Consider the following 26,610-nt stretch of genomic DNA (forward strand, 5'->3'; position numbering starts at 1 on the left):
TCCGGAAATGAATGGAAATTCCTTTCCTCATTGGCAAGACTTTGGCACGCTATGGAGAGAGCGGCTTGAAACACGCACACACACAGTGTCAGAGAGAGGGGAGGGGAGGGGGGGTATCGGAGGAGAAGGGTGGGACCTGCAAACCTGCACCGCTTATACTTCGACACCTGTGTGATTTGTAGAGAGTCTATGGTTTGTCCCTTGATGGAGCCGCTCAGCAGTACACACACCAGTAGATCAGGTTGAAGAAGATGTAGGCGCCGGGGAAGATCATGCGGGAGTAGATGTCGATGGCGTGGGTGTTCCGGATGATGCGAAAGCCGCGGATGCCCTTCTTCTTGGCTCCTGTGGACTCGTTGTCCAGGGAGAGATGCACCACCATGCGCTCCTGTTTCTCCGACGAGTCCTCGGCCACCATGGGGGCCTGGGTGTACCCCGCCAGGCTGTTGGCGTCCGCCTCGCTGTACGTCCCGTCCAGCATCATGGTCCTGGCGTGGGACATGCCGCAGGTGCAGGGGATCGCCTGGGACTGGAAGGAAAACGGGTCAAGAAAACGATTCAAATATCGAGTAAACACATTTTTTTATCAAGTTTTATCTGAAACCATTTTCTCCCCAGTTGTACTTGGCCAATTGCCCCTGCTGTCCCGGTCGTTGCTCCACGCCCTCTGCCGAGCTGGGGAGAGTTGTAGACTAGCACATGCTTCCTCCAATACATGTGCAGTCACTTCTTTTCACCTGACAGCGAGGCGTTTCACCGGTAGGACGCAGTGCGTGGGAGGATCACACTATTCCGCAAGGTTCCCCTCCGCCCCAAACAGGCACCCTGACCAACAAGGTCAGGAGGTGTCATGCAGCGACCAGGACACCTGCCTTTAATCTGGCTTCCCAGCCGCAGATACGGCCAATTGTGCCTGTATGGATGTAACACGGGGGCTCGGACCCAGGTAATCTAACGCTGCACTACCCCGATCGAGTAGAAAAGGTGAAAGACTAGTGTGCGTGTGAGTTCTGGAAGGGTTCCCCCATACCTGTTCCCTGACTTTTTCTCGGAGCTTGCGGTCTTTACCGTCCCTCACGGTCGTCAGGTAGTTGACGGCGGCGTATTCGAGCACCGACAGGAAGACGAAGACGAAACTGACCCAGAGGTAAATGTCCACAGCTTTGATGTAGGAGACCCTGGGCATGGAGGCGTTAACCCCAGTGATGATGGTGGACATGGTGAGCACCGTGGTTATACCTGAAGCACAGACACACACAGTACAACCCTGAGTCACCATGGCAGTCATGGAGCCGTTTGAGTCAATTACTGTTTGTATTAACCGGTGTTGGGGAAGTTACCCAGGAGATGTAATTGGTCACTTATTACTCGTTTAAAAAGTAATATAAATAACTTTACTTATTACTTACAGACAGACAGACAGACAGACAGGCAGCAGACAGACAGAGAGACAGACAGACAGATAAACAGAGGTGAAAACATGACCTCCCAGGTAATACACCTGAGGGTAACAAACTGCCACTTGTAGCTGATTTAAAAGTGCTTTTGATACAGAGCCACATGTACCAAATACTTTATCAAGGCAGCACACAAGCGCCTTTGCTAAATTCAGATGTAGAGTTGCACCTCTAGCTATAGAAACTGGTACACAAACACCCGATAGATAGACGCTTCTGTACCCTGATGCTTCTGTGAAATCAGAAGCCCATGTAGTCATACACTGAAGTAAGTCCTCAACCTCCTGTTCTATTACCTCCACCACAGAGGTTATGTTTTCAGTGCCGTTTGTCTCTCTCTCTCTCTGTTTGTCTGTTTGTTAGCAGGATTACGGAAAAACGACTGGGACAATTTTGGTGAAACTTGGTGGAAGGGTGTAGCATGGGCGAGGGGAGAACCCATTACATTTTGGCACGGACCCGATTAGACTAAGAAAATGTGCATAGCATAGCAGACTGGGGCATTGGCCTTGGCGGAGTTCTGCGCTCTCCCAGTGCATTTCTAGTTGGCTTACTGTGTTTGTTGCTCTGTTTGACTACATGTATGTGGAGAAGTGACATGAATTGTGGTGGAATTTTGCTAGACGCACAGGCATGGAACAGTGAAATGGTTTCTCTTAAGGAAGTTGTGAGCAGGTCTTATCTCGGGAAGCAGAGGGCCGCCTCAGAGCAACAGGGTGGTCCCTGTGACTTCCTGAATGAGACTTGCGTGCCAGGAGGGCTATATAAGAGCTGTGAACTTACAATAAAGCAGACCAACTATCTATTCCAGGACTGTGTGACTGTCTCTTTCTTAGAGGGTTTCTGAGGGTATCTGAGGGTTTTTCTTAGATTCGGTTTTTAACTTCCACAGAATCAACTGATAATATCTATCAATCTCTGTCCTCTTGCCTAAGGAGACCCTGGCAGGCACGGCCCTGCGGTCGATCCAGAAGGACACCCAGGACAGCATGACCATCAGAGTAGCAGGGAAGTAGGTCTGCAGCAGGAAGAAGAAGATGTGCCGCCGCAGGGTGAAGTTGATGTACAGACGGTTGTACCAGCCTGGAAAGACCGGAAGAAACAAAACACAAACCGGGATATAAGTGCAGGTAGTTTGGTTTCTTTGTGCAGTGATCAAACACAGAAGAGATGTGATAAAGGTGGTCAACAGAAAGAGGAGATGCGAATGCCTAATCTCTGTGCAGGGGGAATTAAAAACAAGCCCAAGGGGTGTAAAAACCTAACCTTGCTTGCAAGATGGATAACCGGCTTTAGCTCAGGAGGTAGAGCGGGTCGGCCAATGACGCAAGGGTTGGCGGTTCGATCCCCGCTCCCTCCCAGCTGCTGTCGTTGTGTCCTTGGGCAAGACACTTAACCCTCCTTGCTCCCGATGGTGTGTAGGCACCCTGCGTGGCAGCCTGCTGCCATCGGTGTATGAATGGGTGAATGTAGACTATCTACTGATTGTAAAGCGCTTTGGATAAAAGCGCTATATAAATGCAGGCCATTTACCATTATTTACCATAACCTCGCGAGATCAAAAGAGATTCTCTCGACGTAATCCATCTTGTCATGCGCAGGCAGTTAGGATGATTGGTCGAGCCATGCCGGCCCAACGAATCAGCGGCAGCCGTAGGCGGGCTCAGGCTCGTCTGGGCAAGTAGTTCTTTTCACTCGTCAACATGGCTGCCGCCGCGGAAGTGACAGGCAGTCTGAATGAAATTGAATGTAACGTTCCCAATTCTATGTATTAAATTCTAAAAAACGACCCTCAACATTTGGGAAGGCTAAGCCACACAACTAGTTCGTTATAATCTAACTAAATGCTTCGAATGTGACTTTACGACCGTGAGGACGGTGAGGACTCAATCAATGATAGACAGGCACCTTCCTCCGGTCGCAAACGTGACGTCAGAGGCATGCCGATCTGATTGGTTGAAGTTAACACGCACCAGCGGTGATAGACAGATGGGTCATCCAATCACCTGCCAAGTAGCTTGGAAAAAGTGCCCGCCTCCGTCAGCGGGTCTGGTTACTTCATTCCCAGATCGACTGGTTTAGTGAAACTATGTGGAGCTATACCGTCCATCTGGCAGCGTCAGGTTAGTAAAAACCCATCTCGCCTCAATGCAAAGCACCGAATGAACAAAACAACAAACAATGAAAATGGCCAAGCAAAGAATCTGAATTGGATTGGGTCACAAAACGTACAGTGTAAATGACAATGAAATGGAATTGTAGGGGGAATGAGTGTGTTAATGGTTGTGTGGGTGACAGTGTGTCAATACATAGAACAATGTTTCTTTCCCTCCTAAACATGTTTCAAAGTAGAGCTGGGCAATATATTGGTATTATATCGATATTGTGATATGAGACTATCAGGGTTCCCACACCTTCCTCAACATCAAATTCAAGGACATGTCAAGGACTTTCAAGAACCTTTTCCCCAAATTTCCCCAAAGGACCAAACACTAGGGCTGTGTAATAAAATCGATACGGCAATATATCGCGATATTTTGCCTGACGATATTGTATCGATATTTGGACGCCAAGTATCGATATAAAAAAAAATAAAAAAAATGCAGGCCATGCCATGCCAGGCCACCGGGCATCTGCATCTGGTGATTCTCACCCCTAATCGATACTGTATCGATATTTCCCATATCGTTGTTTTTGCACAGCCGTGTGGTCAGTGACACAATAAGAATACTTTTTATGTCAGTGCGTTCAGTAACACACTCAACACTCAGTAGTTTTGACTAAATTTGTCTAAAGAAGTTATCAGTATAAAGTGATGTACATATTATTACACTACCTGGGTGGTACACAGTGTGTTGTATCATTAGCCCTATTATTTAATTTTGAGTAAATTGTGTAGGGTATTGCAATATATCGCAATATGTATTGTATCGCAATGTATCGTGATACATTGCGATACAATATCCAGGCATTGCTGAATGTTGGCTTTCTCGCTTGCTAGCCGCCGCTGTTGATCCTGCATCTGCAACCTGTACGCACGCACATCACGTAAATGGTAAATGGTAAATGGCCTGCATTTATATAGCGCTTTTATCCAGAGCGCTTTACAATCAGTAGATAGTCTACATTCACCCATTCATACACCGATGGCGGCAGGCTGCCACGCAGGGTGCCTACACACCATCGGGAGCAAGGAGGGTTAAGTGTCTTGCCCAAGGACACAACGACAGCAGCTGGGAGGGAGCGGGGATCGAACCGCCAACCCTTGCATCATTGGCCGACCCGCTCTACCTCCTGAGCTAAAGCCGCATCACGTGACCTGTACGCACGCACATCACGTGACCATTTCACTGAGGCAGGTGCATCACCGGACACATAGATGGTGGGAGACATACTGTATGCATCGCAGAGAGCGGAACGTAGCTACCCTAAATTCAACCACTTTGAAGGACACATGTCTATTTTCACACACCTTTAAGGCCTTGATTATTATTTATTTATTTCCAAATTCACAAACGTTCAAGGATTTCGAGGACCCGTGGGAAACCTGGACTATGTCGTCTTAGATTTTGGATATTCTACCATCGTGATATGGCATACAGTAAGTGTTGTCTTTTCCTGCGTATAAAGGCTCCATTAAAGTGATGCCATTTTTCTGAACTTACCAGACTGTTGTAGTCATTATATCCACATTACTAGCGCGATCGCAAGTGAAATGGCATAGCTGTGGCTGGACACAATCTCTGCTCATTCCCTCACTCAAATGAATGAGTGGACAAATGACTTACGTTTTAGTGATACAAACGTTTTTCTGAAGCAGAAATAACCTGATTGAGTTAAACTGCAATGGATGGCTCTCTGGCTCCATTCAGCCTCTGTCTTGCTGTACCTGTGCTGCTGTAGAAAGCCAGTCTGGAGGTCGTGTGGAACTTCTGGATGAGGAACTGAGACAGAGAGATCTTGTCGTCGGTGCTCAGGGACTCATCTCCACTTTTCCAATACAGCATCAGGTCTTCATCCGTGTAAGCGTCTACAGGACAGGACAGAAAGCATGAATTTACAGAATGAAGATACAGTCCAGAATTGTATTAGCAGAGGCGCTATCTTGCCTGGGTCCAGATCTTTTGTGATGTCATCAGTGAGAAACAGCCCTTTCACAATAAAAGCCCAACACACACTTCACACACAGCCCTTCACAATAAAAGCCCAACACATACATCACACACAGGAGGAAAGTGTTTTAGTTGTATCGAGTCCCGCAGGAATGAGTCCGGAAGTAGCACTTTGAAGCGTTTTCCTGAAAATCGCGTAAAAAACAAAACAAAAAACAAAAACGCATTTATGCTTGAAAGGTCATAAAAGTGGTCCACATTTGTGAAGATTATCTTGCTGAACACAAACGTTGCTGTTTCATAAACTTTTATTAACCACAGACCTTATTTCAGGCATTTAACCGAAATCCCCATACAAAAATCCCATTGACTTTTCCCCTTATGAACCAGCATAGTGGCGATTTCTGGGTAGGCCTACACAAATATGTCATCCATGCGATACTCTATAAGTAGAGACAGTGAATCTGCCCACTCCACCAAGTTGACTGCTTCTGGTCTGGCATCGTGACGTGCAACAGCGGTCTCTCATGTTGAAAAAAACTATCGGTCCAAGCTTTAGCGCCGAGGGGGACTGACGATTAGCCAATCAGCACCATGGGCGGGACTAGCGCCGTTGTCAAGTGTGCCGGACCAAGGAGTAATAACAATGGCGACCGCTATAGACAAGATAGACGCTGCTATTGAGGCTGTTCTAAATTGATTAAAAGGTATCAATTACTTTGAAATCCAAACAGCACTCTGCTTTGAAGGCATTTCTTCAAAGCATCATTCAATGCATTCTCCCCACTCAATTAGATTCAGGCAGATAACGTTGTTGGTCTCTAGTGATTGGTTAGGATACGTTGTTGGTCTCTAGTGATTGGTTAGGATACGTTGTTGGTCTCTAGTGATTGGTTAGGGAAAATCAAATCCACGATTTCCCCCATGGAAATCGGTTAGAGCGGAGGCAACGTCAGACTGAGTGTAACAAGTCAACAATTCAGTCTGCCATCAGGCAAGGTACTATCATCATCAGACAGTGACAGCATCCCTACTATACTGTAGCAGTGGCAGTAGTCAGTAGTATTCACCGCATATTAGTAGGAGTACACTCATCTGAAGTACAAATATAAGTCTGTTTCACAGCAGTTGGCCAGCCAATAACTAAGTGAAAAAAGTCTTGAATCAGGATAAATTGATTGATTGATTGATTGATTGGTTGATTGATTTTATTTATGGATATAGCCAAACAAAATCCAAAAGGATAGACATGTAAAAGTGTGAACTTTTACAGTAAATCACAGTAAGACATTATAGGAGCAGCAGTGATTCAAAGGGGGATACTGCAATAATGCATTGGACTGTTAACAGTTGCAAGTTCTTCATCATTCTATTCTCTCTTTTCACCTTGTGTTCCAACACAGGGGTCAGCCAGTTACTTCCTATTGTGTTTACACTTCCTGTGACAGTACAGTACCAGTGACCAGGTAAAACAGACGGTGTTTTGAACAGGAAGTCATAACCCTAACTGGGTCAAGTGGGCGGGGCTACATAAGGTGAATAGAGAGTAGAGAGAGTATAAAAAGTAGGAAACGTGGGGAAACTCAAGCACTCACAGCTCTCCAGCTCCAACGTGCACGTCTGCGAATCCAAAGGGAAACGACTGAAGTCCATGTTGCAGGCAGCAGTGACTGTAACCCTGGGGACATAAACACAGTGACTGTAACCCTGGGGACATAAACACAGTGACTGTAACCCTGGGGACATAAACACAGTGACTGTAACCCTGGGGACATGAACACAGGTGAACCACGTGCTGGCTCTAACTTGCTACACCGGGACCTGCCAAGCCTCATCTCCCTCTGATCCACCGCAGGACAGGACAGGCTTCATGGGAAGAGCCTGCGAGGGCATGCTGGTTTCTCTGCTGCCCCCATGTCTGTCGCGGAAATCTTTTGTTGCGGGTTACCGGGGGAAACAGTAAAAAAGAGCTTGTGTGCAGAGAAGCGTTATCTCGGCCTGGTCACCAGAATAAAATGTCAGCATTCTAGGCTACGTTTCTGCAGCTCACGCATTATGTAGAATATGTACATTTCTGAACCAAAATACGTTGCATATCATCATGTTTCTAGAGACATGAATATCGGCGTTATACACGTCATAGGGTCTGATATTGAAAGAGCGCGGTGGTGGTCGCATTTAACCTTAATCCTAACCTTAACCAAGTTGTTTGACTTGCCTAAACATAACCACAACTGCTCGTAGTTTTATTTGCTTTTAACATTGGAAAGGCAGCGAGGTTTTCAAATTTATCGCCGCTTTGTTTCAAATTTGCGTTGAGATTGCAGGTTTGCAGAGATGTAAAATGCCACGTTTTATAAACGTATTTTCCAGTCGTTTTATTTCAAATTTATGTTGATATTCTACAAATCCCTGGTTTGCAGACACATAAAATGGCAACGTTTTCTTCTGGCGATGGATTGTTATATCTCCTCACCTCAGGCTGTAGAGGACGTGGCCGTCGGGGAACACGCGCAGCATGATGTTCTCAGTGGTGGTGTCGTGGATGAAGGACCTCTTGGAATGGACGAAGAACACGTCGGGCACCCAGATCTTCTTCACCAGCCGCCCGTCAAATGTCATGCTCTTGTTGGTGGAGCTGGGGAAGGCCAGCCTCTCATCCTTCCAGTAGTGCCTCAGGTACAGCGTCATGGTAAAGTCCTGAGGGGCCAGATACAGGGTCATAGATAACGTCCTGAGGAACCAGATACAGGGTCATGGTAAAGTCCTGAGGAACTAGATACAGGGTCATGGTAAAGTCCTGAGGGACCGGGGGAGATACAGGGTCATGGTAAAGTCCTGAGGAACTAGATACAGAGTCATGGTAAAGTCCTGAGGGACTGGGGGAGATACATGGTCATGGTAAAGTCCTGAGGAACTAGATACAGGGTCATGATAAAGTCCTGAGGAACTAGATACAGGGTCATGGTAAAGGCCTGAGGAACTAGATACAGAGTCATGGTAAAGTCCTGAGGGACCGGGGAAGATACAGGGTCATGGTAAAGTCCTGAGGGACCGGGGAAGATACAGAGTCATGGTAAAGTCCTGAGGAACTAGATACAGAGTCATGGTAAAGTCCTGAGGGACCAGATACAGGGTCATGGTAAAGTCCTGAGGGACCGGGGAAGATACAGGGTCATGGTAAAGTCCTGAGGGACCGGGGAAGATACAGAGTCATGGTAAAGTCCTGAGGAACTAGATACAGAGTCATGGTAAAGTCCTGAGGGACCAGATACAGGGTCATGGTAAAGTCCTGAGGGACCGGGGAAGATACACGGTCATGGTAAACTCCTGAGGAACTAGATACAGAGTCATGGTAAAGTCCTGAGGGACCAGATACAGGGTCATGGTAAAGTCCTGAGGGACCGGGGAAGATACAGGGTCATGGTAAAGTCCTGAGGGACCGGGGAAGATACAGAGTCATGGTAAAGTCCTGAGGAACTAGATACAGAGTCATGGTAAAGTCCTGAGGGACCAGATACAGGGTCATGGTAAAGTCCTGAGGGACCGGGGGAGATACGGGTCATGATAAAGTCCTGAGGAACTAGATACAGGGTCATGGTAAAGTCCTGAGGAACTAGATACTGGGTCATGGTAAAGTCCTGAGGGACCGGGGGGAGATACAGGGTCATGGTAAAGTCCTGAGGGACCAGATACAGGGTCATGGTAAAGTCCTGAGGGACCGGGGGAGATACGGGTCATGATAAAGTCCTGAGGAACTAGATACAGGGGTACGGTAAAGTCCTGAGGGACCGGGGGAGATACAGGGTCATGGTAAAGTGCTGAGGAACTACATACAGGGTCATGGTAAAGGCCTGAGGAACTACATACAGGGTCATGGTAAAGTCCTGAGGGACCGGGGGAGATACGGGTCATGATAAAGTCCTGAGGAACTAGATACAGGGGCACGGTAAAGTCCTGAGGGACCGGGGGAGATACAGGGTCATGGTAAAGTCCTGAGAAACTACATACAGGGTCATGGTAAAGGCCTGAGGAACTAGATACGGGTCATGGTGAAGTCCTGAGGGACCGGGGGAGATACAGGGTCATGGTAAAGTCCTGAGGAACTACATACAGGGTCATGGTAAAGTCCTGAGGAACTAGATACGGGTCATGGTGAGGTCCTGAGGGACTGGGGGAGATACAGGGTCATGGTAAAGTCCTGAGGAACTAGATACAGGGTCATGGTAAAGTCCTGAGGGACCGGGGGGAGATACAGGGTCATGGTAAAGTCCTGAGGAACTACATACAGGGTCATGGTAAAGGCCTGAGGAACCAGATACGGGTCATGGTGAAGTCCTGAGGGACCGGGGGAGATACAGGGTCATGGTAAAGTCCTGAGGAACTAGATACAGGGTCATGGTAAAGTCCTGAGGGACCGTGGGGAGATACAGGGTCATGGTAAAGTCCTGAGGAACTACATACAGGGTCATGGTAAAGTCCTGAGGAACTAGATACAGGGTCATGGTAAAGTCCTGAGGGACCGGGGGAGATACAGCGTCATGGTAAAGTCCTGAGGGACCTGGGGGAGGGGCGATGATGGATTAAGTGTTACGAGGAGAGAGGGCTTCTACTTGGCCTGCTGGCTCATTGAATGCTGCTGGGATTATGCTGCTGTGACCCATAGTCGATGGATTATATGGATTGTTTACGATTAAGCGTGTACACTTGCACATATGTTTACTAAGTACAGTCCAGAGCTTGTGTTGGTCGTAGAGCAGTGGTTCTCAACATGGGGTCCGGGGACCAGCAGGGCTCCCCAGCAAATTCATGAATTGTTCAACTTCAACCATTATTTCATTTACAAGAAAGTAACAGTTATAGAATGTGGAAGAACGACTGTTTTGATCATAGTTCCTCCTGCATTTGTCTTTGCTGAGGACCTCCCAGAACAGATAGTCTCTTTGATGCCATTGGCAAAAAAGACACTTCTGTTGATATCTGGTAGCCTAAAAGCCTTGATATACTTCCGCGCCAAACCCCTCGCCGAATACGCGGAGGGGTGCGCCGCGGCCGGCGAGCAGCCTGCGTGCAGCTCCTCGAAAATGTGACTCGACGCAGCAGACGCGAACAGCACAAGTATAATAAAATATAGATGGGGAGATAACAGGAGACAGCTATTACCAAGGACATGGACTACATTCTCTCCTTGGGCTAACTTCTAGTCATTGAAATCCTCGTGAAATCACACAATTCATTCATTTTGCTGGGGACTCCCCTGCGAGCCCTCGTCAAGCAGACGTTCGAGTGTACAGGACCAGCTGCCGCCGGCAAGGCTCCAAGTTGCGGCGATCGCGGAAATATATTTTCAGCTAGTGGCACTCACGAGATCTCAGCAGACGTCTGTACTCGGAGCAGAGTCGATTTGCACTTACTAAGTGCAAATTGACTGTTTGCTCTGGGTACCATGAAAATAGCAGGCAGAGTGTTAGTCATTTTGAAACTCATGTGGTCACGGTGTCCCCTTTCATGCTGTTAATGAAGAATGTTCATGTACTGCCTCATTAGCTGCCCCATGTGTTAGCCCTTGTTCACACAGGACGCCGAACCATTCACACAAGAAGCCTTCTCTTTTCCTCTCAGCGCCTACTCGGCGCGCCTTGAACCCACCCACAACTCCCATTGACTTCATGCCCGGATGGACGCATCACGCTTGGAAAATAGGCGTGAATCCTGAACGATCGCTTGAGCAAGGCGTCAGCGTGGCTTCGGCGTGACACGCACTTAATCGGCCTCGGCTGGGTCTACTGGGCGAGGGTGTATGATGTTCGATAGACCCGAAACACCTTACGACCCCAGTTAACATCACTGATGACGCGTCCCAGCGCATGCTGTAGTATGTATTTTGAATTGTAATTGAATTATACACTTTTTTTCAAAGTAAAGGTAAATTTAATTATCTTTTTCAGTAACTGAAACCAATTTCAGTTACTATTTTTGCAGTCAGATTACCAACTTATGCCATTATAATGATTTTTTACCCCCCACAACCTTACTGTATGGAGTTGGATTCACGCGCATGGCACTTACCATGTCTACCTCTGATATGCTGTCCAGGCTCTCCACCTGCACGTCTACTCCCACAGGGACGGCTGGACCTGCACATTCATATCAACCAAATATATTAGAGTTTGCATTCATATCAACCAAATATATTAGAGTTTGCATTCATATCAACCAAATATATTAGTGTTTGCATTCATATCAACCAAATATATTAGAGTTTGCATTCACATGTTTATTGAGAAGCTGCATGCGAAGGGTTTCAGTCTCTCAGTGTGTATAGGTCATAGGTCAAGGCTTCACCAATAGACTGATAGTTCAAGTGGACAGATGTGGTCATGTAGCCACTAGCCAGTGAGATGTAGTCATGTGCACAGTGAGTAAAGCTCACTCGCTAAGCCTCCTAGCTGGAGCGTCCGCCTCCCATGTCGGAGGCTCCGAGTTTGATTCCCAGCTGCAGGGAACTACGAGATACACAGACCCCATCCTATGTCAGACAAACCTTATTCATACAATGGCAGCCATTTTGAAAATACGTACATCCCTCTCAGGTTGGGAAACTCTAAAACAAGAACCAAAATGTCCTGCTGTTGTATACCAAGATCGAAAGATTTATTCGAAAATGTATTGGAAACAAATTGACCTTAATAAGAATCTGGAGGGATAGTATGGGTTCACAGTTGACCTCACTAAATGTCATCATCAACCTTTATTTAAACAGGCAAGTTAATTAAGAACAAATTCTTATTTTCAATAACGGCCTGGTGTAAATGTAGACCCCAAGTCAAAAATATGTTTTTCTTCTTGTTCCTACCGTTAGATGTTTGAGCTTCACTGTACAGAATGTCTATGTCTGATTATGTCTAACAGTAAGGCTGTTTTCACAATCATCTGCTGAAAGTGGAACGTTTCTCTGAGCTCACTGAAAAGGTCATTTTCAACCAGCATGATTCATGACATCACGGATACTGGAGCCAATCCCTGTCCAGTATTCAGCACTTAAAGCCACAATTGTTTGCATGCTGTTATTGTCTAGTTATGTTCTAGATAACACTCATTACTTCAGAATTTTTTAATGAGGCAGAAGAAGGGGAAGTCATTTTAAGGATTTCAACAATTTAATTAAAAATATATAATGTATACTGTATGGGAAAAACCATCAGAGACAAATTATTATTCAAAAGTAGAGTACTTTATATACATCTTAAAACATGGCTTTAGGGCAGGGATGTCAGAGATACGGCCCGCGGGCCGGCAGGTTTCATCCGGCCCGCGAGATGTTTTGGAATATTAAAAAAAAAAAAAAAAAAAATTATTAAATTCGCACCCCATTATCATGAACTACGTGTGGCTAATAAGCAAGCTAAGAGTTCATTCATAAGTTAATTAACCTGCACAAGGAAGTATGTCAGTAGGTCATCAGGTGTAAACAAAGCCGCCATGATGCCACGCTGGAATTGAATCGCGCATTCAGCTACCTACCAAAAAACAAAAGAATCAACAAGATCAGGTGCGGACTGCATAATCGGGCACGTCGGGCAAATGCCCCGTGGCCTGGCCTGGCCTGCAAAAAAAAAAAAAAAAAAAAAAAATTGTGCCCGCAGTCAGGCCACTCACTGAACAGCAGGCCAGGCGCCGCCTACTGGTTTACTAGTGGTTTTATTACTTTATTCAGGGTTAAAGTGGGTGCATCTCATTGTAAAATTGGACTTGGCCCAAATTGGGCTTCAAACGGCCCAAATCGGGCTTCAAACGGCCCAAATCGGGCTTTAAATGACCCAAATTGGGCTTTAAATGACCCAAATTGGGCTTCAAACGGCCCAAATCTGGCTTCAAACGGCACGCGCGTCGGCCCGTATCGGCCTGGCCTGCTTGGTATCTAATGCCCGGCCTGAATTATGATCCCAGTCCGCCCCTGAACAAGATGCTGTCGAAAATGAGAAAGGTTGACATGGAATGCAGGCAGTTTCAAGAGAAATGGAAAGAGCAGTATTTCTTTTGTGAAGTAAATGGGTAAATGAGTCAAATTGATTTTAGTAAAAAAAAAAATCCGGCCCCCATGAGGTCTCAGTTGAACAAATCCGGCCCTCTACCTAATATGAGTCTGACACCCCTGCTTTAGGGGGTCTTTAAGTTCAAGTTGTTCAGATTTGACCTTGAAGTAATGCTAATTTTATATGTAGGCTATGCCATGAATCTGGAGTTTCCCCAGACCCTAGTGTGACGGAGGTTCAAAATAGCTGCAGTGAAGTGCAGTCAATTAACACAATTGAGTCTCGGTAGACTTCTCCTCAAGGCTCCAGCTGACTGGATAAATGGGGTGAGCAGTTGAGTTCTTCTTCTGTCCTGCGTGAGTGGGAAAGGATTCTTCTACATGTTGTCCTTGCGTTTCTCGGACCAAAACCTTTACCACAGACTGAGCAATTAAATTGTTTCTCTCCTGTGTGGAGTACCATGTGTGTCTTCAATTTTCCTTCATGACCAAAACATTTACCACAGACAGAGCAAATAAATTGTTTCCCTGTGTGGACTATCATGTGTGTCTTCAAGCTTCCTTCCTGACCAAAACCTTTACCACAGACAGATCAAATACAGTGTTTATCTCCTGTGTGAACTATCATGTGTGTCTTCAAGTATCCTTTTTGACCAAAACCTTTACCACAGACTGAGCAATTAAATTGTTTCTTACCAGTGTGGACTATCATGTGTCTGTTCAAGTGTCCTTTACGACCAAAACCGTTACCACAGACTGAGCATTTAAATTGTGTATCTCCTGTGTGAACTATCATGTGTGTCTTCAAGGTTCCTTTTTGTCCAAAACCTTTACCACAGAAAGAGCAATTAAATTGTTTATCTCCTGTGTGGACTATCATATGTGTCTTCAAGTTTCCTTTACGACCAAAACCTTTACCACAGACCAAGCAATTAAATTCTTTCTCACCTGTGTGGACTATCATGTGTGACTTCAAGTGTGCTTTATTACCAAATCTTTTAGCACAAACTGAGCAGCTGAAGTGTTTCTTCCCAAGAACTTCACTGTTTTTCTGTGAGTATAAACCTGACTGAGGTTCACTAGTTTCCATCCATTTGTCATTATTGTCTTCAGTCTCAGAAGAGTCTGAAGTCTTGTCATCACTAGTTGGTTGTGAATGACTAGCTGGACATAAGTATATACGATATAAGTTCCTGACTCGTTCTGATGGTCCCTTATCTTCTGTTTTTATCTGTTCAGTTGAGCTACTGGCTAGAGGCTCTGCCGCTCTGTTCTCCTCAGTTTGGCTTTGATGAAGCTGTGAGGACTGAGCTTTCTCTTCCTCATATTCACTATTCACAGTGACAGCAGTGAATGGGAACTCGGCGATATCAGTCTCCTCCAGCCCTTGAAGCTGCTCTCCCTCCTGACTGGTCCAGAGTTCCTCCTGTTCCTCTTTAATGTGTGGGGGCTCTGGGTCCTCCTGGTCCAGACTGAAGCTCCACTCCTGCTGCTCAGCGGGGACATCTTCTGCAATGACCAACAGCTGCTGGATGTCTGGAGGCAAGGCTTCTCTGTGTAACTGCACAGCGTCCAGCAGTTTTCCTCGTCGGTCGATCTCCTCCCTTGAACGAGTAGCTTCCTCCTCGTATTCTGCTATCGTTCTTTCAAACAGCCCAATTATGTCTTCTACAGCCGCAGTTAGGCGCTGCTTCACCACAGCTCTCAGTTTCTGGACTTTAGACATTTTCATTTCCACACAGTGACAGGAACGTTTCGTCCTAAACTATAAATACTACCGACCAACTTTATCCCTCAAAGCTCCAATAGCTTCACAGCTAACGTTAGCTTCACAGCTAAATGGAGTCCATTGAGTCCTGATTTAACGGAACCCCGGTTCCACTTTATATATTCGTGATAATATCACCCGCACCTACGAGACTTCTGCTTGTAAATTAATCATCTGGACGTATTAAACCGGGAAATAATACGCTACTGCCAACGTTACTCTAGCTACGTTCAAGAACGTTTGCATCGCATGGGACTCGGAGCTTCTTCTTCTCCCGAATTCTTCTTCTTCTTCTTTTTCTTCTGTTGTTTAATGACGGTTGGCAAACAGCATTTTGTGCATTACCGCCACCTTCTGAATTTGAGCAGTTTCACAGTATGAAAAACAAAACGATGTCCACCCAAAGTAGTCCAAATAATAAAATTGTCCATTCTGTCACCCATACTCATTTGTCTTTTCTGCCCTCGGTATATTGTCTCTAGATCTTTTCATCCACTTTACATCCACCACATCTAAAAACCTCCTCGCAGCATCACCTCGATTCTCTCCGTCTGAGGTGAGAGATAGGCTATAGCCTATCTATCTATCTATCTATCTATCTATCTATCTATCTATCTATCTATCTATCTATCTATCTATCTCTCTATCTCTCTCTCTCTCTCTCTCTCTCTCTCTCTCTCTCTCTCTCTCTATATATATATATATATATATATACATATATATATATTGTAACGAAGTGAGTATTTGTCAAAGGAACTGGAGACTTGAAGTTGGTACAGGCTTTTTATTCTTGTCTTCACAATATAGCTCCTAGCAGCTAGCTTCGCTGCTAGCTCTGCAACCACCCGGTCAGTTCGCCCTCTATGAGTTCGCCCACATGGCCTGACTGACTCCCGGCCCCCGGCCGCTGGTCCTATATCCCCCCTTCCCTCTAGGAACACACCCACACACATTAGTTCCTAGGTGCAATCTAGACACTTCTATTGCACATCACATTACAGGTAATACTTGGATTACCTGAAACGCTACATTTCCCCCACCCAACTTTAATGTCGCTTCCACGCGACATGCACAACCCACACACATCCCCCTGTACCAAAACACACCCAACACAACAATTTTCCCATCACCACATCAAATTCTAATTCCCCAACAAACAGTCTTTTCTTTTCAGCACCCCCGTCATAATGTCCAGTTTTCATTAGGTACTCCGTAATGTCTAGTTTTCCATTAGGTACCCCCATAATGTCTAGTTTCCCATTAGGCACTCCATAATGTCTAGTTTTCCCATTATTTCCTTTCTTTTTCACACATTTAAATTCAACCCACATTTCCCATTCAACAATAACCCCCACATCTCAATTAAACACAAGCCCCCACATTTTCCTTAACTTTTCTTTTAAACCCCATTTCCATCCCCCCCTTTTCCCAGCTTCTGTCCCACCTGAAGCACTCTTTTCGGTCCCCCCTTTTGTTTGTTCCAGTAGCCAAATGCACGAACGAGCACCGGATCGACATCCTCGTCCTCCGGTCTCCACTCGTGCCCGTCGACTCTCCAGATGACCCTGGCGTCGTCCTCCCGGCCTCGCACTCGCTCGTTTTTCCGTCCCCCTCCTCCAGGGTTGAGGACAGCAGAGCGAACACCACCGGCGTCGATCTTCCCCTCGGTTCTCCGCAGTGCAACGTTAGGGGGTGTATAGCGGTTAGGCTGGGCCGGTTCCCCCGGCGGTAACCCCCCTCGCTCACTCGGAGACACGAGCGTCGCTCTCCCGACTGTAACAACGCTGCAGACGATATCCCTCTCTTCCCTCTGGCTGTTCCCCTGCAGCACCGTTCTCCTATCCGTCACAACGTTCTCTTCTCCCCGGCTGCTCCCACTCTCCCCAGCCCGTGTCTCACCTCCGGCCTCCCCACTCTCAGTGCAGTCCCTGGCCAAGTGCTCCGGCGACTGGCAAGTCCAGCAGAGTCTCACCTGTCCGCCGCCTGCACGTCTCTCTTCTCCCGCTGCCCTCCGGTCCCCGACAGCCTTTTGACACTCTCTAGCCAGGTGTCCAATCTCGCCGCATGCCCAGCAGGCTCCCTGCTGTCCATGTCGTTGTCCCGCATACCCGGTCCGTCTCCCGGGACCGCCTCGGCACCACCTCGCCACGTGGCCCGGCTCACCGCAGGTCCAACACAGTCTCTTCCGTGGCTCCTCCGGCCGCTCTCCCTGCTGCATACCTCCGCGCTCATCAAGTCCACCCGCTGCATGACTTCCCGCAGTGCCCGCATCACCTCTACTGCCCAGGCAGGAGTCTCTTCCACCAGCCGTCCGACCTCTCTCAACACACGGGCCTCCATGCCCGCCAGCATCGAGCTGATCCCCGCCGTCAGCTCCCCTTTCCTCCCGTTCACCGATGGCCATTCTCCGCGCACCATCGCACGTGGTCTTAGCAGCTAGCAGTTAGCAGTTAGCACCCCTGGTAGCTAACTTACTAGCGCTAGATCTAGAGCCCAAAAACCGCACCACCCAGTCTCTTTTGCTGTTCCTTCTCACCCTCTCCCCTCTCGGCCGAATCAGAGGCGTTACCGCTTTACTTGCTGACACCAATGTAACGAAGTGAGTATTTGTCAAAGGAACTGGAGACTTGAAGTTGGTACAGGCTTTTTATTCTTGTCTTCACAATATAGCTCCTAGCAGCTAGCTTCGCTGCTAGCTCTGCAACCACCCGGTCAGCTCGCCCACATGGCCTGACTGACTCCCGGCCCCCGGCCGCTGGTCCTATATCCCCCCTTCCCCCTAGGAACACACCCACACACATTAGTTCCTAGGTGCAATCTAGACACTTCTATTGCACATCACATTACAGGTAATACTTGGATTACCTGAAACGCTACAATATATATATATATATATATATATGAGATAGCCACAGGTGGGCTATCTCATGAAAAGGGCCTTTCTGTGTGGAGTTTGCATGTCCTCCCTGTGCTCCCCTGGGGTTCCTCCATACCCAAACCCACACTAAAAACATGCAGAAGATCGTCGTCTGACTAGCGGAGGTTGGAAGAAGTTGGTCCGCTCTCCGGTGGGCACTCCACTGTAGCTGTCCAGCGCATGATGGTGCTTGTGACAAAGATGGGGTTTGTCCGTCCGGTTAAAACTTTAATCTTGGTTCAGAAATGTTCATATTACATTCCAGAAATGTGCAATGGTGACATTTTATTCTGCCGATTGGGCTGGATTTTTCCATTTCTGGAGGGGGCAGAGCTCTGGGTTTTTGTGTTTACTTTCTACAAGGCGCTGCAGGGTTACTTTCTCTCCACTTTATTTCTGTATTTATTTATAGTCTAATGAAACTTGCTGACTATTTCTCTGAGTTCCTCTTGTGTTTCTTACTGTCTGCTGCTCGGGGCTGCCTGCAAGCTCTCCCGTCCCCCCTATATAGAGCTCAACAGTCATGTGACGTTTCTTGCCCCAGAAGTGAATTCCCCGTTCATTTTCTCCATAGACATTTTCGAAAAACCTTATATAATGATGAATTTTAAGGCTTAAACCAAGCCAACCAGTCTTCCAGAGAATCATGAGTGACCATAAGACATTTCACTTTCAGTAAAAACTAAATAATAAATGCATAATAAAAAAGAATATCTAATTTGATTGAAAGTGAAATGTTTTATGGTCACTCACGATTCTCTGGAAGGCTGGTTCTGAGGCTGCACAAATTGGCCTTGTGCTTCTTGTGCTTATGTTTTCCTTAAAATGTTTAACCTTATGGAGAAGATTTAAGGGTGTTTTGTGCAGCCGATTCTATTTTATGGACACCTTAAGTCTGACTCTAAGGGAAATCTTAACCTAAGGTGCTTTGTGCAACTGGGCCTGGGCAAGTAAGTAAATATATGTGTAGTAGTTATCATTATATTTAACTCATTCAACTGACGGCATCTTGGCCTTCACTTCGATCAGTGGTTCTGAGGTCCAGGCAGAAGCGTCATGCCCATTGAAACTGAGGGGGCAGTTGCCACCTCAGATTTTTTGAAAAAAATAAAAGAAGGGGGAAGTCAAATTCATGCTGTTAGTTATTATAGGTATAGTTTGCATAGCAAGTTAGTTGGCTATACTTGTACTACCATGCAGCTAATGTTAGCATTGTAATGTTAGCCAGAGCTGTTATGACAGTGAGCTGTTACACTTTATCTGGGCAGACTGATTGAATCATTGCAGATCTATTCAGACCTTAGGTCGCCACCAAAACTTTTTTGCTGGGGACCTTCGCTGCCGAATGTTTATCTCTAAATAAATATACAGTATTTACCCTAATGATAAAAGGAGCAAAATATTGATGGTTAAAACCGAATAATGATATCACAACGCTCTTATCCCAATGATAATTTAAAATGAGATCTTCCTCTAAATCTGGCTTCAAATGGCCAACATTTTAGAAATAGCTAAATGCACTGATTCAATCATGAGTGATTCAGCACACTTTATCTGGGCAGACTGATTGAATCATTGCAGATCTATTCAGACCTTCGGTCGCCACTGAAATGTTTTAGCCGGGGACCTTTGGTCGCCACCGAATGTCGCCCCCTCAGAATTCTGGTTTGCATGACGCCCCTGGGTCCAGGGATCCTCCAGGGGGTCACCAGCAGATTGATGAATTATTAAACTTCAGTATTATTTATATTAAATTATATTTTGATCATAGTTTTCTGTGGAATTCTGGACAAAATCATATCCAGCAAAAAATATTCTCAGATTTGAGGCCGAGAGACAAAAACTCATCAAACGTCTGTAATGTGGACTAAATTAGGGGTCCTCGATGTGAAAATGGGCTGAGAATCTTGTCTTAGATCGCCCAACTCTACCAGCCTTTCAAGAGTTAAAACACTCAATAAAGCTTCTATATGTCAAAGTTCTATTCAAATGGCACAGATTAGAATGATACTCCGCAATGACGCTGATTTAGAGTCCATGCATATGCTTACACACCATAAGAAGATTGGACAAATGGGCGATATTGCGACCCAGATGTCCACATACATCGCCATCAACAAGATTATCTGTGCATCGACTCAATGCGGGGATTTCTAGGCTGTGATGGTGGCTTTGCAGCTGAGCTGAGTGTTGGTTGGTTGTTTACCTGCGAAGGCTGGCCTCATGGTGAAGTCGTGGTCATCGACGCGCAGCAGGTGGTCGGTCTTCACCTTGCGAGCTTTGGTTCCATCCGCCACCTTCTTGGCCAGCGGACTGGTGGCAAAACACGCAAAATACACATTTTTCTTTCATTTGAGCGATGCAGCTATAGACTTTTGTGTCTTGCAGTCGAGCAGCATTCTCAACATGTTTTCATATGAACGACCCTTCATTTGGTACACATTGGGGCCACTGTCCCACATTTAATGACATTTTGTGACATTTCTATCTGTATTGTATAGGTAGAGAGATAACAGTATATTATATATTATATATATATACTGTATAGGTAGAGATATAACAATATATTATATATTATATATTGTATAGGTAGAGAGATAACAGTCAAACTATTGACCAAGACATTCTCCTACATCATTGTTTTAACTTCTTGTCAGTTAAGCAATGGTGAAGTGTAACAATTCATCAATTTGCTGGGGACCCCCCTGGAACCCCCTCAAGGAGCCCTGGTGGTCCCCGGACCCCATGTTGAGAACCACTGTTTTAGAGGGTGGAGGGAGGGTAAGGCAGTTCAACTTTTTTTTCCCCTGTATGTGAATTGTGGTTTACATGTGGTGTAATCTTGAAAAATGAAGCAAAGATTGACATTGGAATCTTGACATGTTGACTTGAATCATGTACAAAACAATGGATACTGTTTGGTGCTATGATTTCATATCATTGCCATACTGACACAAACACAGCAGATGCATTTGTAGGTCTACTTGATATTGGCTACAGGAGCTGGAGATATTAGAATAGTGATACAGAAAATACAATCCTCCGGTAAACAATATCCTTTCCAATCTTGAAGTTCCCTAAAATTAATCTATTTAGTTTGACCTCTCATCTGAGCCACGCGGCGCCTGCCTAGCGAATCTTTAACCGGGGGGCGAGAGGGGCGAGAGGGCAAGAGAAATCCATCATAGCATGATGTCATGAAACACTCGAGAGGTTGATTACTTCACATCTTTGCAGCTGTATTGAAAAGATAGGCTACGTGCACCACGCAGTGGAGTGGAGTGGAGTGGCGCGGCGCTCTGGGTTGGTTCGCCACTTTTTACGCACGGTTCGTTTCCGAGACAGATTTGGGCAACCCCGACAAAAAAATAACGGCGTGACTGCCGGTGACATTACTACAACAACCTTACAAAATGATATTTTGGACCGGGATTCCACAGGAATCTGTGATATAGTTTCCAAACTTTCCATCAAGGAACGCACGCACGACTAGTAGCCTATAATAACTTCTAGGTGGGACTAAATCACCTCACCAGCTAGTTTGGCTGACATAGGCTAATCTATATTTAGGTAGGCTAAATGAACCGTATAGGGTATAGGCTATAGACTCTATGGTCTAAGTAGCAAACTGATGCAAGTTATGGGAAATGTGCGTTCTTGAACTTCTTTGACGTTTATGCTATAAGGAAAAACATAAACGCTCTTTCTGAAATATAGGCAGCCTATTTCAGGAAAGCGTTTATATTTTTCCTTAGGTTATTCCTTAGGCTTATCATAATTGTGATTTCTCGTTATTTGGTGGATGTTATCACCACCCGACTAGGCTGGTAGTTTATTTTATTAAATGACCGCTTGGTAGGCTACAAATGAGGCTAAAGCAAATCAAAAGGTGATCAGACTTACGAGCCTTGTTTGCGGGAATCCGCGGGCGCAGACCAGCGCTTTTTCCGACTCTTGTGTTTGCGGCACTCTCCGATGAGGATCAGACAGAACAGTACAAACAGAAGCCTGCTGTAGTGTGGCATTATGCGCTCAGACGTCCAGTAAGCCCTTCAGTGCGTGTCCAGCAGGGCGGGTTGAGCATGGTACCATCCTCCGTCCGCTCAGAGGCTGCCTCCTGCCCGGGGAAGAGGTGAGAATCGTGGGATGTGAAGTGCGCTCACTGCGCTGATATGGGTTGCTCACTGGATGAGACGCGATGCAGATTGTTCTTTCTCCCCAGGATGGCAAAGGCATGTCCCGCCCACTCTGCCTCTGATTGGGTTGGGTTTAGGCATGAGGAGTGGTGATTGGTTGGGTCTAGGCAAGGCTAGGACGATTGGTTAAATTAGGGTAAAATATCAGGGTAGGCCAATCAGAGGCAGAGTAGGGCGGGACATGCCTTCGCCGACCTGAGGGACAACATATCGCACGCGGGAAGGACCGTCCGCAGCATCAGGACCACATCCATCCAGCACAATGAAAAAAGAAAGAAAGAAAGAAAGAAAGAAAGAAAGAAAGAAAGAAAGAAAGAAAGAAAGAAAGAAAGAAAGAAAGAAAGAAAGAAAGAAAGAAAGAAAGAAAGAAAGAAAGAAAGAAAGAAAGAAAGAAGCTACTGGGCTATTTGTAACATTTCAACGGCTTTTTACTTGACATTCAACAATTCAACTGTTTAACAGATGTTCAACAGATTATAGGACGAATCAGCGTGACGTCACTTGCCACCCAGTGACGCGGTTTGTTTACCAAAATGCTGCTCGGCTCATCCCTCGTATTAGAGCCTATGCACTATAGTGGCCTATGTGACAATTCTTAAGAACATACATAGCTATAATAACAATAGGTGCAGGCGTGTGGAACAGGAAGCAAACAGAATCTGGTTGTTGAATCTCAACTAATAATATAAAATATTACTATTAGGCTATATCGTTTTAACAGCTTAAAGCTGTTAAAACAACATCTACAGTCAAAACCAAACAGTTGAATTGTTGAATGTTAACTTGTCAACTCAATTAATCAGCTGTTAAAATGTTACAATACTCAGTAGACTCTCTGTGTAGGCAGACTATCCAAATAAAGGGTTCCCAAAGTCTGTGCTGACAGCACATGGAACAAGTTAGCCCTGAAGGCTTTCTGTAAGAAAGCCATGACACAGAACAGAGGAATCACCATACATGTTTCATTGCATTTCTATTTTTGTATTAAGGATGTTGGTTGTTATGGTTGGGGTTCGGGCTTGAAAATGTTCCACTCAGGGTGTGCTTGGGCTTCTGGTTTAATTGGGTAATGGTGCTTGTCTTTCAATCTGACAACTGGGGGTTCGATTCCCGGTTAAACCAGACACACTTTAGACTTTCTTATTTTAAAATGTTAAATTATGTTCAAAAGATTGCTTATTAGGGTTAGGCAAGTACAACAATTTGGTTAGGGTTAGGGTATGGGTTTGGTCGTGGTTAAATAAGAAAACACTAACCTAACCTTAAACTTTATTTTTAGGCTATTTGCCTAACCCGAACCATAACAACCAACATTCTTAAAACAAAAATAGAAATCCAATGAAATGTTTGAATAGTAGTATGGGTTTCTTACAGAAAGGCTTCAGGGCTAACTTGTTCCTGACAACTCATGCAGTGTTAAAATGGTGTGTCGTACAAACATTCACAATGACAGAAAAATGAGCATAATGTAAAGCATAATGATCTGGAATCAAAACTGATTCTGTGTGACCTTTTTTTCTTCTCCCCAGACTGTTGCAGATACATAATAAAAATAATCGTCTATAAATATTCAAGTAGATTTATGGTTATTGAGAAATTGTCATGAAATGCTGAACCTACAGCAGCACTGACACTGATTCATGTGCTCCTCGGATATATTGGATTTCCCGTATTTACCAGTTGTGAGCACATGAACGGCCCTTCAATGTCGTATTTACCAGTGGGAATTTTCGTAGAGTTCAACGCTACACGAGTTTCCCACGTTGTGATGTTGCATGAGGATTCGGGACTACAACAATGGCGGGAAGTAGTCCGTGGCACCAATTTACTGTAAAAAGTTAGATATTTTGTGATTCTGTTCATAGTAGCTATCATTTATTTTTTAGCAGTTGCACATTATGGCCTATGTAGCTACCATAATGACCCACTACTTGCTTTTAGTAAGAAAACACCAGCCACGAGAAAACGAGTGTCGTAATTATCACGTCACTCCTGGTAAATCCGATATATCCGAGGAGCACATGAATGCAGCATGATTCCTTAAGAGCCGATTAGTCATTAGAGATGATCAGCAACAGCTGTGGCCCCAGGAGGAAGTGCTTTTAAAACCCTGCTGTGAGCTCAGCTGCATGTTAGTTTGTCTTGGTGACAATGGCAACTTTTTGGACCTTGGTTCTCTGTGTGCTGAGCATTTGGCTTGCCAATGGTGAGTGTGTGTCTCTATAATGTGATTTAAACCAGTTTAACTTGAGCACAGTATAGGCCACAGCATGTTTTTAGACTAAGGCTACACAATTTCACAATATTTTTGAGCAGCCTTGCAGCGTCTGGTTGTCCATATATTTTGACGATGACTGTGTCTTAGTTCTTTGAATTTCTGTTTCTGAACACGAGGACATGCATTGGACAAGGCGAGAGAACTGTTGAGGCTAAATTTGACTGGCTTTGCCCTGCACTAATGTTTACTAACTAAGTGCACCATCTACAGGATGGTGTTTACCAGTTGGTGGCACACGGGAGGATGGTTCAAACGTACTGGGAGGTAAGCACATGGCATATGGCAGCTGTAATTTTTTGAGCTATTTCCAGACTTAACTCTTATTTCCCTTGTACTGCAGATTCTTCACCCAATGAGATATCAATGAAAAAGACCTTTGCACTGCTTAAGTCAATGAAGTCCATCGTCGATGACGCAGATGCTGAAGACGGTAAGCATGGTTCTCTGAAAAACCACTACAAGGCAATTGTGTGTTAGCCCATTTCACAGGGACCGTTTTGAGGGAAGCAAAGCAGGTGTAATCAATAACATTGAGGGCGCATGGCACTGGTACATGGGACTATAATTAATGATATTGGTTAGACCTGCTTTACTTCCTGCTTTCCCACTTCAAAACTGTTGCTGTGAAATGGATGTGCTAATGATGTGCTAGTGTTCAGTTCCAGTGTTGGGCAAGTTGCACAGGAAATGTAATTGCTTACTTAGGCCAGTGGTTCACAAAGTGGGGTCCTTGAGGGGCTTCTGGTGGTCCCCAGCAAAAAGGGGATGACTTATTTTCACTAGAATACCATCCATAAGTAACCCATTGACAGAATGTATGACTTATTTTGGTCATGGGATTTGTTTTAAATATATTTTATTTTTGTAAAACATCTAGATGCGGGACCCTGGGACAAAATCTTAACTGGGGCTCTGTCGTATAATTTGTCATTTTAGGGGTCCTTGATATGAACAAGTTTGAGCACGACAGACGCACAACCTGTTTAGCCAGCTCCTTTTAGAACTGAAGCCAGATTTTTGGAACAATAATTAACGCTACAGGAACAGTCAAAAAGCTAAACTGCACTTTTTATTTTCTTACTCAACAGTACGATTGGAAAATAATGAAGTGGAAGCTGATGCATTATCTGCGTCTCCGACTCCAAAAATCGATGTTACCACGACAACGGTGACAACCACAGTCAACGCAGAACATGACTATGCAACCAACACTACAACAGTGACTGCCCATGCAGAACATGACTATGCAGCCAACACTACAGCAGTGACTGCCCATGCAGAACATGACTATGCAACCAACACTACAACAGTGACTGCCCATGCAGAACATGACTATGCAACCAACACTACAACAGTGACTGCCCATGCAGAACATGACTATGCAACCAACACTACAACAGTGACTGCCCATGCAGAACATGACTATGCAACCAACACTACAACAGTGACTGCCCACGTAGGAGGTGACTATGCAGCCAACACTACAACAGTGACTGCCCATGTAGGAGGTGACTATGTAGCCAACACTACAACAGTGACTGCCCATGTAGGAGGTGACTATGTAGCCAACACTACAACAGTGACTGCCCACGTAGGAGGTGACTATGCAACCAACACTACAACAGTGACTGCCCACATAGGAGGTGACTATGTAGCCAACACTACAACAGTGACCGCCCATGCAGAACATGACTATGCAACCAACACTACAACAGTGACTGCCCACGTAGGAGGTGACTATGCAACCAACACTACAACAGTGACTGCCCACGTAGGAGGTGACTATGCAACCAACACTACAACAGTGACTGCCCACGTAGGAGGTGACTATGTAGCCAACACTACAA

At 45.5% G+C, this 26,610-nt stretch overlaps 1 protein-coding gene across 1 annotated transcript; it reads right to left on the reverse strand.

The window, feature by feature from the left end:
- Window positions 1-214: 214 nt before the first annotated feature.
- Window positions 215-22,314, reverse strand: LOC310782588 (gamma-aminobutyric acid receptor subunit rho-2-like; the record flags this gene model as incomplete). Its single annotated transcript, XM_083643263.1, has 9 exons — window positions 215-529; window positions 1,031-1,239; window positions 2,388-2,540; window positions 5,347-5,487; window positions 7,165-7,247; window positions 8,046-8,269; window positions 11,639-11,706; window positions 20,496-20,602; window positions 22,193-22,314. The coding sequence occupies 9 exons, from the start codon at window positions 22,312-22,314 to the stop codon at window positions 215-217; spliced, it is 1,422 nt and encodes a 473-aa protein (XP_083499389.1).
- Window positions 22,315-26,610: the final 4,296 nt, after the last annotated feature.

This window comes from Poromitra crassiceps, assembly GCF_964638095.1.
Source record: "Poromitra crassiceps genome assembly, chromosome: 9".
Classification (NCBI taxonomy): Eukaryota; Metazoa; Chordata; class Actinopteri; order Beryciformes; family Melamphaidae; genus Poromitra; species Poromitra crassiceps.